The 14,799-nt window shown below is 43.5% G+C and overlaps 1 protein-coding gene across 3 annotated transcripts in view; it reads left to right on the top strand.

Annotated features, from left to right (window-relative positions):
• Positions 1-14,799, top strand: part of Sipa1l1 (signal induced proliferation associated 1 like 1) — a 198,361-nt gene that overhangs the window by 89,669 nt on the left and 93,893 nt on the right. For all 3 annotated transcript variants that reach the window (XM_028782145.1, XM_028782144.1, XM_028782143.1), the window contains exon 4: positions 5,322-7,118. In XM_028782145.1, coding sequence (XP_028637978.1) covers positions 5,621-7,118 — 1,498 coding nt within the window. In that variant the 5' untranslated portion in view covers positions 5,322-5,620. The remainder of the gene's footprint in view (positions 1-5,321; positions 7,119-14,799) is intronic.

Here is a 14,799-nt window from a genome sequence, read left to right as displayed (position 1 = left end):
AGAGAGAGAGAGAGAGAGAGAGAGAGAGAGAGAGAGAGAGAGAGAGAAACATGGCTAAGTGCAAAATGTGTCTTCAGTTTTCTTCACCCTGTATTCTTCTGAAACACCAGCCTGCTTTATGCTTCAGTATGTTCCACAGAACACACAAGGTAATGATGAGTCTGTGATTAAATTAGTTAAGAAGCTTCTTAGAACCAAATGTGGTAACATAATACCCATAATCTCAACACATGGGAGGCAGAGGAAGAATAATCCTGAGTTCAAGTTCAGCCTCAGCCACAGAGTAATTTTTAAGACAGGCTGGGCTGTATAAGACCCTGTCGCACCACCACCAACAACAAAAAAAAAGCAAAGAAGAAAAATCTGTTGGTTTAGATAGAATCAATGGTGACTTTTAACCTATAAATCTCTAAGTTTCAGCAATGTTTATGGATGATGATATCCTAAGAGAGGTCACAGTATTCCTGCCTTACTTGGTTCTAGAATCTTCTGTGGATAAATAACTAGACTTGAGCACAGTTGGGGGAACCCTGACAGGAATGTCCTGCTGAGCATCTACCCCGTGTTGTTTCTCACTCTTCCCTAGATTGTACTGGAGATCACTGGGTCATATTTGACCATCACCCATTCAGTCAGTAGCATTGACGAGTGTAAAGTGCATGCCGGAACACGGAAGGCCCTTCTTTACTTCGCTGGTCTGCTGCAGTCTCCATCACCTGCCCATTGTACATTTTCTGTTAGAACCTCTAGGCTTACCTTCATGCCCTGGACACAGAGAAAGTTTTCGTGCTCTTCTGTTTATTTAGTTGAGATCTATACTGTCCCTCTTCACCGTTCATTTATTTCTCTGCTTGGTAGTAATTTATTTTAGAAATTACAAAGAATGATAGCAAATGTCATGGCCAGAAATCTAGAGCTCACAGCAGAGAGGTAGTTAGTTAAGTCCAGGTCAGTCGAACACCCTGTCTAGTCTAGTATTGCTATAGTACTTGTCTCCGTACATGCTGCCTACCCCAGCAGAGCCGAGCTGATCCAGTGCCTGCTGTCCACAGTGACGCTTTTATTCTGTTGCACCTGTGCCTTTGACCTCCTCCTAAAGCACTTGCTGTTCCTCTTCATAGTAACGCCTGTTACAACGGGCAGTGTGAAAAGTGGGAACAAAAGCAAATCAGATTCACTAGGTTTGTTTTTGTTGTTGTTTGTTTGTTTGTTTGTGTTTGTTTTGAGGCAGAGTTTCTCTGTGTAGCTCTGACTGCCCTGGAACTCACTCAGAGAACCACTTGCCTCTGACTCTCAAGTGCTGGATTAAAGGTGTTAGCCCACACCGCCTGGCAAGTTCACTAGCTCTTAAATGACACTGACTAGACAGATGGGGAGAGGTCTCAAGGGATAAGATAGATGCTTGCTATCCAAGTGTGAGGACTTGTGAGGACTCCAGGTCAGATCCCAGAACCCATGTAAATGCCCAGTGAACATGGCAGCTCACTTATGATTCCAGTATGTAAGTTAGCAAACGCAGTCACACAGGCAAGCTATGGATTCAGATGAGAGCCTAAGAGAGTTAAGGGGTGAACAAGGGAGGAAGGCTCTCAGTACCAGCCTCTGGCCTGCACAGGTACACGAGCATATGCACCTGCACACATGTGTCCACTCACATATGATATGCACACGTCACATTACATGCATGCACAGGAAAAAACAAGATAGCAAATGTCGAGCAGAGAGAAGAGAGGCCTGTTTTTTACCTTGTGTGTGTGAGCTACTTTTATTACTATTAGGGACTTGGTATTCTGAATGGCTGACCTGCTGTGGTCTAGTTAAGATACTCCAGGAACCAGTTTGTGTTATGAAGGACCTCAGAGTTAGACTGGAAAGTACAGGGAGGAGGTGTGGCCTATACCTTGTCATGTCCTGTATCACACTTCATCTTTTTACCATCTGCCTCCCCTACCTACACCTGAGCTTCCCTTGAAGAAAAGATTTCTTTCCTTAAGTATTTCTAGTACCAGGTTTATGACCATGCTTAGACAAGAAGATGGGCTTGCTAGGAATTACTTAGAAGAGAATGGAGCATGTCTTCTGGGTATCAGCAGAAGGTGTTATCAGCAGAGGGAGGATCTGAGGTGATGGAGACTTTCCCCTGGTGGAGCTGAGCTCTGGACTGCCGCCTGGGATTAGGAGACTCGCTACATGGGTCCTTGTGGAAGCACACAATATGGAGTGCTGTGAAATTAAACATGAGAAGGAAATGCTTATGATGCCTGTTCTTTCCACACGTGCAGGTTCAGTGGTCTGCTGCCATAGTGCTCCCCTGTCTTAACTCTAGTGCATCTGTCTGTATCTGACGGTGTCTGGCCAGGTCTGGTGATGTTTGCTTCCTAGTGATTGTCAGCATGTTTGCTATCTCGACCCACTCATGGGGAACAGGTGCAGTGTTCTGCATCTGCATGGAGAGACAGCCTTTTTAGCTGGTAGCTTTGTAAGCATCTTTATTTCTATATTGCTCATCCGTGGCCAAAACTTATAACGTATCTCAAAGGGAGTTGATGTTGCAAATAAATAAAGAAGGTGGGAGGGAGCAAGGAAGAGTGAGGAAGGGGTGGGTGTGAAGAGAATGTTATTATTTAACACAGTTCACATCCTCAGCTTTGAGCTGTCAAACCCTGTCCTCTCTCCCCGTGTGCTCATCTATATTTTGAAATAAAAAGAGTTATCATAATAAGACTAAATTGCTAAGAAATTTTCATATTAAGAATGTGTTAAACCATAGCAAGAGAGGCTGGAGAGATAGCTCAATGGTTAAGAATACTTATTCTTACAGAGGACCTGGGTTTGGTTCTCAGCACCCATGTGGAAGCTCTCAGCTCTCTGTGTCTGTACTTTCAAGGAATCTCATGCTTTCTAGGACTCATGCCATGTGTGTGTGTGTCTGTGTGTGTGTGTGTGTGTGTGTGTGTGTCTGTGTGTGTGTCTGTGTCTGTGTGTTCAGGCAAACATTCATTTGCACAAGTAATCTTTAAAAAATAAGAACATGAAATGATTTAGAAAAGAAACTATTGATGGTGGACATGGATGTTTGCAGGTTGGATTTCTTTACTGTGCCTTGGTTCTAGCTTTAGTGTACTCCTAAAGGTTTGCAAGCAGAGTTTGGTGGAAATTGCTTATAATCTAAGCACCTGGGGAAAGCTGAGGCAAAGGGCCTGGCGTTGAAGGGTAGCCAGGACCCTGCCTCAAAACAAAGGGTTGAGGAAAGGTTGGCTCTTGTAAATCAGTTTGGTTTGGTTTGGTTTTTCGAGACAGGGTTTCTCTGTGTAACCCTGGCTGTCCTGGAACTCAGTCATAGACCAGGGTATCCTCAAACTCAGAAATCCGCCTGCCTCTGCCTCCCAAGTGCTGGGACTAAAGGTGTGAGCCACCCTGCCCGGCTGGTAAGTGAGTTTCTAAGAGGAATTGAAAAGTGGCAGGAATGAGCTGTGGTCATGAGAGGACTGGTAGTTTCGAGGATGAATGTCATAGAAATGGAATGGAAGATGGTTTATTTGGGTTTTCGTAAGTCAGTGAGAATATTGAAAACATCTGACTTTAAAGAATTACTTTTTTCTAGTATAAGGATTCTTTATGCTAGTTCATTATTTCCTTGAAAGCTACTTTATTGAGTTCTACTCTTTGTTGTTTAAGCAGAGCAGGTGCTCACATTGGTCCAGTGATTAGCTGCCTTCCATTTTATAAGCGATACTTCTTGAACCACAGCTGTGGCCACACGTGCTGGCCCTGCCTGGCTGCTGCTGTAAGCTGCTGTAAGCAACAGTTAGCTCTGTGTTGTGTTTAAAGGCTTGCAGTTGAAAGAGCAGCATGTAAAGTTCTGGAATGTAAAGGAAATCATAATGGTCTAACTGTAGAAGTATCTAGAAAGCTCAAACGCCAGATTTAATTAGATAGCAGTGCAAATCCATTGTCCTTTTCACAAAACACAGGGCAGAGGAGTGTAGGGGAAAACAATGGGCATTTATCTGACCGGCTGACCAGACCTACCCTGTAAGAGCCTTGCAGCCTGCAGGCAGGGAGCATTTTTGAAACACCCCTAAATGTTCTAGCTTTAAATAGCAACGAGTCTCCTAAACTGATTCTGCGTGCTGCTGGAGAAATGAAAGCCGGCTGCCTTGGAGGCAGGAAGCCGACTAGCGAGATGCTTAATTATTGTGGAAGTAAGTGCTTGTTACCATTGAGTGCAGCATGCAGTGTGCGGTCCTCCTCAGTGTCAGAGCGTGATCTGTTAACAATGCTGTCCTGTCAGCTCGGTGCTGGTTCAGCAGCATCTTTCCAAACATGTATCTGGCAAGAATCTAAAGGCCACCTCTTGTGTAATTTGTGGAATGCTGGAAAAGGATCCTCTGCCTCTCTCTTCAGGATGTACGCACCCATGCAGGCTTCTGTGCTCAGGCTCTGTGCCTGCTGCCTCCTGCCTGACGAGCTCATGAGGAAGTTCTTCTTCCTGTCCGTCACCCGGGAAGGATGGTAACAGTTCTCTGTAATCTGATGGAGGACATGGAGCCAGCTACCCTGAGCAGTATTTTGTTTCTGTCATCCTCGTTGTCGGCGTCATAAATGAGCACTGATGGGGTGGAGGAGGCTGCTCTGCTTAAGGAAATGCAGGCATTTTGTGAATTAGCGAACAGACTCCCAGCTCTGAGAGTAGATGAAAGTCAGGAGAGCTTGGGGAAGGTGGCTGTGAGTGCTGGGCTCCTTCTGCAGTGTTCTTCATGTGGGTAAGTAAGAAGGTGTGGGGGGGGTGCTGGCTCCAAGAAACAACGCTTTGCTGTGTACTGTGTGTATTTGCACTTGCTGACTATGACAAGCTTTTGTAGGGAAAGAAGTATCGATTTGAAAAATGAAAGGTTTTAAAAAGTACGTGTTGTAGCATAATCAATAAAATCTTGTTCAGTTTTTAGTGTTTTCAGAATGCTCCCCTGCATCGCTCTAATCATCTGGTTAGGTTGGTCTGGTCTCAAACTTCTGGTCAGCACAGTGGCATGATGTCTACATTATTATAGGTCATGGGTGCAGAAGTCTGTACCTCCCTCCCAGCTTAGGAAGCAATTCAGCTAAACAGAAGTATTCTTAGCCCTTCTTTCAGTGTAATTGATGGGTTCTATTAACTGTTTTTTTCTTTTCATATCTGCTTTATTAAAAATGGGGATTTTGGATTCATGTGCCACAATTCAGTATTGAGTCTCCTTTTCGTGTGCCTGGTTTTGGCTGATGCATATTTATTTTAGGTATATTTGTCAAGTGCTAATTTCAGGCTGTCCTCTTCTCTTTAGGGGAAACATGGAATTATGGCGACCATAGCCCCAGTGCTGCAAGTTCTCTTCAGTCTTTCCTGAAGGAAGCCTTCTGTTAGAGTGAAGCACAGGAACTGTTGTGGATTACAATGTTTGGAAGATCCGGGTTCTCAGTGGTCTGAAAACATGGAATTATTTAACCTTTTAAATGAAAAGGCCTAAGATCTCAACACGACTGCTGTATTTTCTGGAAGCCATTCTCTAAAGCAGAAGTGCACATTTAAAATGCAAGCATGGCGATCCTTTCTGCAGGGATTTAAGTGATCGCCTTTTTCAACATGACCAGCTTGAAGAGGTCGCAGACGGAAAGGCCTGTCACCGCTGACAGAGCCTCTGTTGTCAGCGCAGACGGCACCCCCAAAGTTCACAGTGATGATTTCTACATGCGTCGATTCCGCTCACAAAATGGCAGCTTAGGATCATCAGTCATGGCTGCAGTGGGGCCCCCTCGAAGTGAAGGCCCTCATCATATAACCTCAACCCCCGGGGTCCCCAAGATGGGGGTTAGGGCAAGAATTGCCGATTGGCCTCCAAGGAAGGAAACTGTAAAAGAATCCAGCCGTTCAAGCCAGGAAATAGAAACCTCAAGTTGCCTTGAGAGCCTGTCCTCCAAAGGCAGTCCTGTGAGTCAGGGAAGTTCTGTTAGCCTCAATTCCAATGACTCAGCCATGCTAAAGAGCATACAGAACACCCTGAAGAACAAGACAGGGCCAGCGGAGAGCATGGACTCCAGATTCCTCATGCCTGAAGCCTACCCCAGTTCCCCCAGGAAAGCCCTTCGCAGAATCCGGCAGCGCAGCAACAGTGACATCACCATCAGTGAGCTTGATGTGGACAGCTTCGATGAATGTATCTCCCCAACCTACAAGTCGGGGCCATCATTGCACAGGGAATATGGTAGCACATCTTCAATCGACAAGCAGGGAACATCCGGAGAAAGCTTCTTTGATTTGTTAAAGGGCTATAAAGATGACAGATCTGACCGAGGTCCAACTCCAACCAAACTCAGTGACTTCCTCATCACTGGTGGGGGCAAGGGTTCTGGTTTCTCCTTGGATGTGATCGATGGACCCATCTCACAGAGAGAGAACCTCAGGCTTTTCAAGGAAAGGGAAAAACCACTCAAGCGACGCTCTAAGTCTGAAACTGGAGACTCGTCCATTTTTCGTAAATTACGCAATGCCAAAGGTGAAGAACTCGGAAAGTCCTCAGACCTTGAAGACAACAGATCGGAAGATTCTGTGAGGCCCTGGACGTGTCCAAAGTGCTTTGCCCACTATGATGTCCAGAGCATATTGTTTGACTTGAATGAAGCCATTATGAACAGGCATAATGTAATTAAGAGGAGAAATACCACGACAGGAGCTTCAGCGGCTGCTGTGGCGTCCTTGGTCTCGGGACCTTTGTCTCACTCAGCCAGCTTCAGCTCTCCTATGGGCAGCACAGAGGACCTCAATTCCAAAGGAAGCCTTGGCATGGACCAAGGAGATGACAAGAGCAATGAACTGGTCATGAGCTGTCCGTATTTTCGGAATGAGATCGGGGGAGAAGGTGAGAGGAAAATCAGCCTGTCCAAGTCAAATTCTGGCTCATTCAGTGGGTGTGAGAGCACCTCCTTTGAGTCTGCCCTCAGCACTCACTGCACAAACGCGGGCGTGGCGGTTCTCGAAGTGCCCAAGGAAAGCTTGATGCTGCACCTAGACAGAGTGAAAAGGTACACTGTGGAACACGTGGATCTTGGTGCATACTATTACAGGAAGTTCTTCTACCAGAAGGGTGAGTGAATGCTGAGTTTTAGCTTTATTTTTTTATTTTGCTCTATTCGTGGGGAAAAAAAAGACATGTACATATTTATCTATATCTATACACACAGAGACACACACAGACACACACAGACACAGACACACAGACACACACACAAACACACACACACATATATATGGAGAGAGAGAGAGAGAGAGAGAGAGAGAGAGAGAGAGAGAGAAAGAGAGAGTGTTTTAGCAATGACCTGAGACACCTATGACTCTTTGTCTTTCTTGATGATAAAGTGTTTTAGTAGACTCTTGGTTGTGATTCATTTCTTTGCATTTCATGGATGTTCTTATCCCCTTTTAGATATTGAAATGTCATAAAATTAAATATTAGTGTATCTTTTAAAAGTTAAAACCTATTTGATTTAGTGAGTAAAATTAAACCTTTTTGTTGACTTGCTATATCATCTTTAGGGACAAATATGTAAAGTTAAAATCTGTTAGATACAGCTTCTTTTAATTACAACACGATTTCAATGCTGTTCTCTAATTTTTAGTACTTTTCTTTGCCTCCCGAGTCTTTTTATCAAAGTTATAATACATTTCTGTTCCTTTCACAGGACCACTGGTAAAAACAAATCTCATTATTTGATTAAAATTTCAGAGCCAGTGAGTCTCAGGCAAGACTTGAGCGTAGGCCTTCAATTTGAATAGGAAAGGCACTAAAGTGGAGAAATACCTTGAACACTTAGTGTATTATGGCTTCTTTTCTAGTCTTTCTTGGAGATGGTAGGCTAAAGTAAGTGTGTGTGTGTGTATGTGTGTGTGTACCTAAGATTGTGTCATCTTATTTTGTACTTTTAAGAAAAGCAGTTATCAAATGCCTTATCAATTTTCTAGTATTTTTTGAGTAGCATTAAAATTGAGGACTATGTCTGTCATGCAGGCACCCAACTAGAAGCATGATGGTCACTATGTACAACGGTTCCTGGGGTAGTCCAGCATTCTCTGCAGCCAGGTGGAGCGGCCTGTGCTGGGAAGCTTTTTGCTTTGTTTTGCATCTTCTCCAGTGAGGTTGTGATTACAATACACTACTGTGGCAGTGTTGGAAACATCACTTAGATTTATTCTCCTGCTGTCTTTAGGAGATTGCTCACTCTAGAATCTCAGTGTTTTTAAGATTATTGAAGGATAGACTCCATTGAAAGTTCTCTGGTAAAAGAATTATGTCTTACCACCAAACACTCTTCTCTCTTATACCCAAGTGTCTACAGCGTGGCTTCTGGAATCAATAGAATGGAAATCCCAGTTTCATTTTTAAAGTGATTTTTCTGGAGATTAGATTTTAGAAATTGTCTTTATCTTCATTTGCATATGAGAGCAGAGGGTTCCTCAAACTCACCGACTTCGCATTTAGGGACTGATGGTTCTTTGTAAAGATGGACACTCCTGAGCCTATAAGATCAGCATCCTTGACCTCTCTACATCCTAGAGGCCACTGAGTTTTCTCCTTGCTCCTCCAGACCAGTGAACACAGACTAAAATATATCTGATACTGGGGGTTGTTTGCCTCTAATTGAGAGCTCTTGCTCTGTATTGCCTCAGAAGTTTTCCAAGCTTTCTTGACGTGTTCACGCATCCCTGAGAAGCCATCTTGTTCCACCTGTCATTGCCACCAACTTTGAGTCTAACATGCAAGGGAACACACTTTATCTTATTTATACACTAGTATTTTTTTTCCTCACTGTTCAATGTAATAATATTCGTCATGAACACTTTTCAGCACTTGTGAACCGGGCACTATGCTAAGCCTTTGAAATGACAGTTTTTTGTTTCTAACTCTTAGTGCTCATGAGGGAGGTGATACGTTACTAATCATATTTTCCAAAGGAAAGTTCTAGGCTTAGGTGATAGTCCGTGGTGAAGCTCCTTTGTTCTCTTTCACTGTTCCCTCATGTCTGTTATGCAAGATGACAAGAAAGGGGAGCCTTCTTTTAGGTATTTTTATCTTTCAAAGGTATGGAATGAAAATTTGAATACCTAGATTCCAACATAGACCGACTTACAGATTCATAGCACCTCCTAAATTCAGAAGCCCCCAGTACAGCAGTTGGTAGGTTGCAGCATAGAAAGTAACCTGGTTATAGCTGGTGTCCATGCCACTGCCTAGTTGGAAGTACTGATTAAAGCAGAGAATTGTTAAAAGTATACCTATCTTACGTAGACATGTGTAGACATAGCTGCTGTGGGTCCAAGTGCTTTCCCGTCACTGGCTCTGCTTCTAGTGCTGCCTGGTGTCCCTGGTGGACACTAGGAGTGGCCTCTGGCACTGAGTCTGATTGGTGATTCCCACTGATTCCCTAGCTGTCACGTCTAGCCCACGGCTTTCTTCTTAGTGACTTTCCAGTCTTTCTGAAGCCGTCAGTTTAGTTTTCATAGAAACTATAATTGTCTTTTCTGCTCATTTAGTCAGCTTCATAAAGTAATACGTCAGTTGGCTTCCGCAGCTCCTGGAAGATGCAGTGAATTCTGGTCCAGCATGAAGTCCAGCTGGTGGGAGCAGAAAGCATGGATAACAAAGAGATGGCCAGCTTGTCCCAGTGGCACCTGTCAGCCTGGTGCTCGGAACAGTGAAAAGCGGTTAATCCATGAAGTCAGTTCAGGAAAAGGTGTGGTGCGTGCTCTTAGGGCACCATTTGGGCTGCACACCTTGGAATGTTCTAGTTGTTTGTCACATATTAATAATGTCCCACAAATGATGACTAAGTAATAACGTGAAGCAGAAATTCAATCCCTTACAGCATGACTGTACGTGTAAAGTTAATGTGATGGCATAAAATAGAATTAAAAAACAATTCTGTATTGTAATTCTTACATGTGACGTTGACTCTGTCAGATCTTTGCCTACCCTTAGCTCTGCCCTGCAGTCTCTCTGTGGAAAGAGTATAGCGTGGTCAAGAGTTTACTCATAGCACCAAGGCTGTGGCAACCCTGGTGTGGCTGTCACTTCACCCCTTTTGGGTCTTCGTTCCACTCAGTTCTTTAATGTGTCCCTGACTCCACAGTGCCTGTCTCCAGGGTGGTGGTGATAGTTATTATGTATCTTATATGATAAATATAATTTATTATTATTACCTTTACTGAAGCACAGCCTTCAATCAATATTATGTGTAATATTTATCATCTTCAGCTGATTAAGTTGTAATCACTTTGGTTTTACATTGTTTTTTATGAACATTGTTATCCTGTAGATGTAAACTTCACGGTTTGGTGACCTTTTACACAAGGAGGTTCTTCACTGTGTTGGCATGCTAGCCTTGAACTCTTGGGCCCAAGTGACACTCCTGCCTCAGCCTTCCAAGTAGCTGCTTATACAGACAGGTGCCCTGTACCCTACTGTCTGCCATCTTTATATCTGATTAAGGCTTCCACACCACCTGCATAAGTAAAGCGTTAACATTGCGCCTTTGGAAGCAAGTGTCCTCTCCTTCCTTGGCTATGATTCCTCAGCCTCTTGACACTTGTCATTTGTTATTTATCACATCGTTTATGCCCACAGAGCATTTGAGTTCTTGTGGTGCCCAAGCCATCACAGCTCAGAGGTTACGGGGTGCTAAAAGGGCACGCACTCTTCCATATGCTTTAAGATCAATATGGGCATCAAAAGTCCCCACCAGCTCAGACACTGGACCTTATTCAAAGCCACCCTTTAGATCCACTCATACAAAAACTGTTTCTTTGGCAATAAAAATGTGAAATAAAATGGAAATAGCCCATTTCCTATGTAGAAAATACCATATGAAGAATTTATTTTAGAATTTGAGGCCAATAAAGTTATTTTCTCTTTATCTAATTCTCACCTTCTGATGGCAGGTATATTTGTGTACATATTTTATTTAATATATGTAAACTTACTATCTCAAGACCTATAGTTAAATTTAATATTCAAATATTCAACCTTCAATATAATACACATTTGCTTCTTTATTCAACTTGTTTTTCTATTCTGCCTTATTAGTGTGGCTTTTGATATGCCCCAGTTATCAGGAGCCTCATAAAGGTCTTTCCAGAAGTTACATTCAGTTGCATTGATTGCATCATTTACCCCTGTTCTCAGTCTTTCTCAGGACTTTCCACGAGTCTCAGCAGCTGTTTTCTGCCTGCACGGGGATGGCTTTGAGTCACCCTCTCAGACACTGCAGAAGTTGTGACTTAAGGATTTTTGGAATTGCTCTCCTTATGTAAATACTACATTGTTACAAGCCGATTGTTACCAGACCCTCTGACTTCAACCACTTGGAAGGCCGTCAGACTGTAGCTACAGTTCTCTGCAGAACCCGGCCTTTGCCAGGGACTGTCTTTCATTTAACCAGCCAGGTTGTCTGATAAGCAGATGATGAGTGAGGTCCAAACAGCAGCGGCCTGGTGATGGGACCTGTGGCGTGTACAGAGCAAGGAAGCAGAGTGTGAGGACTAACTCTTCAGCCCACGGTGCAGCATGAGGAAAAAGGGGAGTGGAGACAGAATTAGAAGAGAACTTCAGACAGGGTCGTATTAACAAACATTTGGTCTGGTGTAATGGAGAAAGATGAACAACAGAAGTCCCCAACAGGGTAGCAAATGCCTGGCTGTTACTTCCTGCCCCAACCCATCTTCCATGCTTAGGTCCTTGCCAGCTAAGGAAGGACTGGCAGAATGTGTGTGGCTCAGCTGCCTAACTGCCACAGACAGGTCCCAGGGCCAGAGACTCAGATAACTGCTTTTCTTGTAGGGCTGAACCAACTGCAGCGTCTTCCTAAAGAGAAATCAGTGTTGCCTATCAGTGGCTGCTGCATATAGAGGCATGCTGAGCCTTCATTCTCTCCAGGAAAACAAAAAGCTTCAGACAAAAGCATAAATAGAGCTGGTTATGGAGGCGCACATCCTTAATTCAGCACTTAGAGGCAGAGGCAGGGTCTAATTCCAGGCCAGCCTGGTTTACATAACCACCCCAAAGCATGGTTAGCTTGTTACTGGAAATAGTATGGCGATATAGAAACTCAAGTGTGTTTTCCCGTCCCAGGACTAGCACAAACACTTTTGTACCGTTTTAAAATATAGACATAACCCCATGTTCACTTGTTACGTACTCAGTTGTTCAGATGGTATTTGGTACCTATTTTGTGAGTTCTTCCCATGCAGCTCGGAGGGGCTCCCCTCACAGACAGGCTGAGGGCTAGGACTGGGGAAGTTGTCACTGCTCCACCAGGCTGTCTGTGGGCTGGGAGGACAGCCAGCAGGAGGGAGAATGGAGCATTGCCTAGAGGCACACAGAGCAGACTTCTGCCCTCATGCCAGCTCTAGGATGTAGTTATTGTTGTTATGATGAAGACAAACCTTTAAACGTTGACATTTATGATTAAACATTTTAATCTCTAATCCCTTTGCCTCTTCTGTCTGGAACTTCATGTGAGTTGAAAGTAGGCTGCTTGGATTTGCATTTTTTATTTACTTTATTGAAGATGTGAGGTGTGTGCACACATGCACACATTACGTACCTGTGCATGCTTGTGCAGAGGTGAGAGGAGGCCACCAGGCATCCTGCTCCATTACTTCTGCTGTATTTCCTTAAGACAAGGTCTCTTACTGAACTTGAAACTCAGCATTGACTGGACTGGCTGACCAGCAGGTCCCAGTGACTCTCCTGTCTTGATCCCCACGGCAGGAGCTACAGGCTCAGGCCGCTATGCCTGGTTTCTCCGTGGTGCTGTGTGAATTGCTCCCTTACTCAGTTCTGTGTTCTGAGCTCGGAGCTGTGTGGCCCTTTCACCGGGTTTTATTTGGGGCAGTTGAACTCATTTTTGCTTTCCTGTTTTTTCCTAACCGTGTTCCCTCATCATTGTCTTCTTGTATTGTGCTTTTCTCCCCACTTAAGTGGTGTTGTTCTTAGATCTTTCTTTCTTTCTTTCTGAGCTTTTCCCTCACGTTATTTGTGTTTCTGAAGTTGTATATTCTGCTTTTCTTATGTTTTGTTCTTTGTGGTTTTTCTGGCTGTCTTGATCCTGTTTGTGGCAACGGTGTGTGACCTGAGTTCTTCCTTGCAGCTCTGAGGCTCTGCTCCAGCGTAGCCTCCCCGGACACACACACACACTCACACAGCTGCTACTGGGAAAGTTGTGACCACTCCCCCAGGATGCATCACTGTGGGGTGAAAGGGTGGTGAGCAGGGTAACTCTAAAATTAGAGTTAATGTTTTGTGGCTTTGACATGTATTGCCATGCTAGTTCCCGAAATGTTTGGTGTCAGTCCACACTGCTGCCCCCAGTAGGAGTGATCCCTTAGCGCTGGGTTTTGTTTTTTTTTTCCTCCTCCTCCTCCTCCTCCCCCTCTTCCTCTTCCTCTTCTTCCCCCTTCTCTTCTTCCTCCTCCCCCTTTTTAAAAAAATATCTCTAGAAATTATTTCCAGTTGTTTTAGGCAGAAGGTAGCTATTTTATTTGGTTTGTCTTAACTTGTGTTTTTACTGTTTATTTTCCCTATTTAAAACTTTAAGTTGATTATATATAAATATTTAAGCCACAAATTATAATTTTGTAAGTTATTGGGTAAAAATTAAGATGTATCTTAACTGTCCACAATTGTATTTAGTCTAAAGTACAATATCCCTAAGAAATACTAATAACACAGATAACAAACACAAAAGCCAGTAGGAGCAATCCAGAAATGGCTGGTTGAAGGCTGACTCTTGAGGGTCAACCTTCCGGTTCTCCTTTTCAGTTAAAGTGCCAGGTGTGGCTTTTTTGACCACACAGTTAAAGGGTTTTTTTTTTTTTTGACTGTATATGTATGTCCAATAGCTTATAAAAAATGAAGTGACTGTATTTGACACAGTTACTGGAACTCTCAACCATTCACTTTCTTTTTACTAATGTCAAATACTCATAATTGTGACTGTATTGACTATAAATAAATCTCCTTTATGTAGACTGTCTCAGAAACAGTTGAATTCCTGAGTATTCTGTGTATCATTTTGTTAGATTTCATAATCCATAAGAAAACTTTAGGGGCTCTGGGCATGGCTCTGTATCTTCTGTGTCTGTTGTTGAGTTTGGCTTCACAGAAACCATGTAAAGCATCAGTAAATCCCAGTCCAGAGAGGAGGTGGAGCCAGCAAATCTGCAGAGCATGCTGACAAGCTATACAAGCCAAACAGCCAGCTCTTGGTACAACAGAAGATCCTGCTCCAATATGTAAGATGTTGAGCAATCTTAGAAGATACCCAGAAATGACCTTTGGCCTCTACATGCATACACATACATGAGCACATATGACCACATACATATGAACATACCTCCACAAATGTACATACACCACATACATACACTAACAGATAAACATCCTTTAGAGTGTTCACTGTGAAGATTGGGAGGAATCAGCATTGTGTGATGGCACTAATAGGTTTTCTGTCAACACAGAAAACATTTCCTTTTCAGTGAGTAAGGCAGAACATGTGATCTAAGTAAACAGCACATCTCTCTGGCCACCAAATTTTGTTTAACTCTGGGAATACAATGAAGTTATAATAGCTAAGAAAATGAGCTTTGATATCATTAGTGGATATGCTTGATTTGGTGCTGTAGTTTAGTGTGTGGACTGTCCTGAAATCCTTCTGCTAAACCTCTGAGAGAGAGAGAGAGAGAGAGAGAGAGAGAGAGAGAGAGAGAGAGAG

Source organism: Grammomys surdaster, unplaced genomic scaffold (genome assembly GCF_004785775.1).
Source record: "Grammomys surdaster isolate TR1022 unplaced genomic scaffold, NIH_TR_1.0 721, whole genome shotgun sequence".
Lineage (NCBI taxonomy): Eukaryota > Metazoa > Chordata > Mammalia > Rodentia > Muridae > Grammomys > Grammomys surdaster.
The sequence above is the reverse complement of the archived record's forward strand: the minus strand, read 5'-3'. Positions and strand labels throughout refer to the sequence as shown.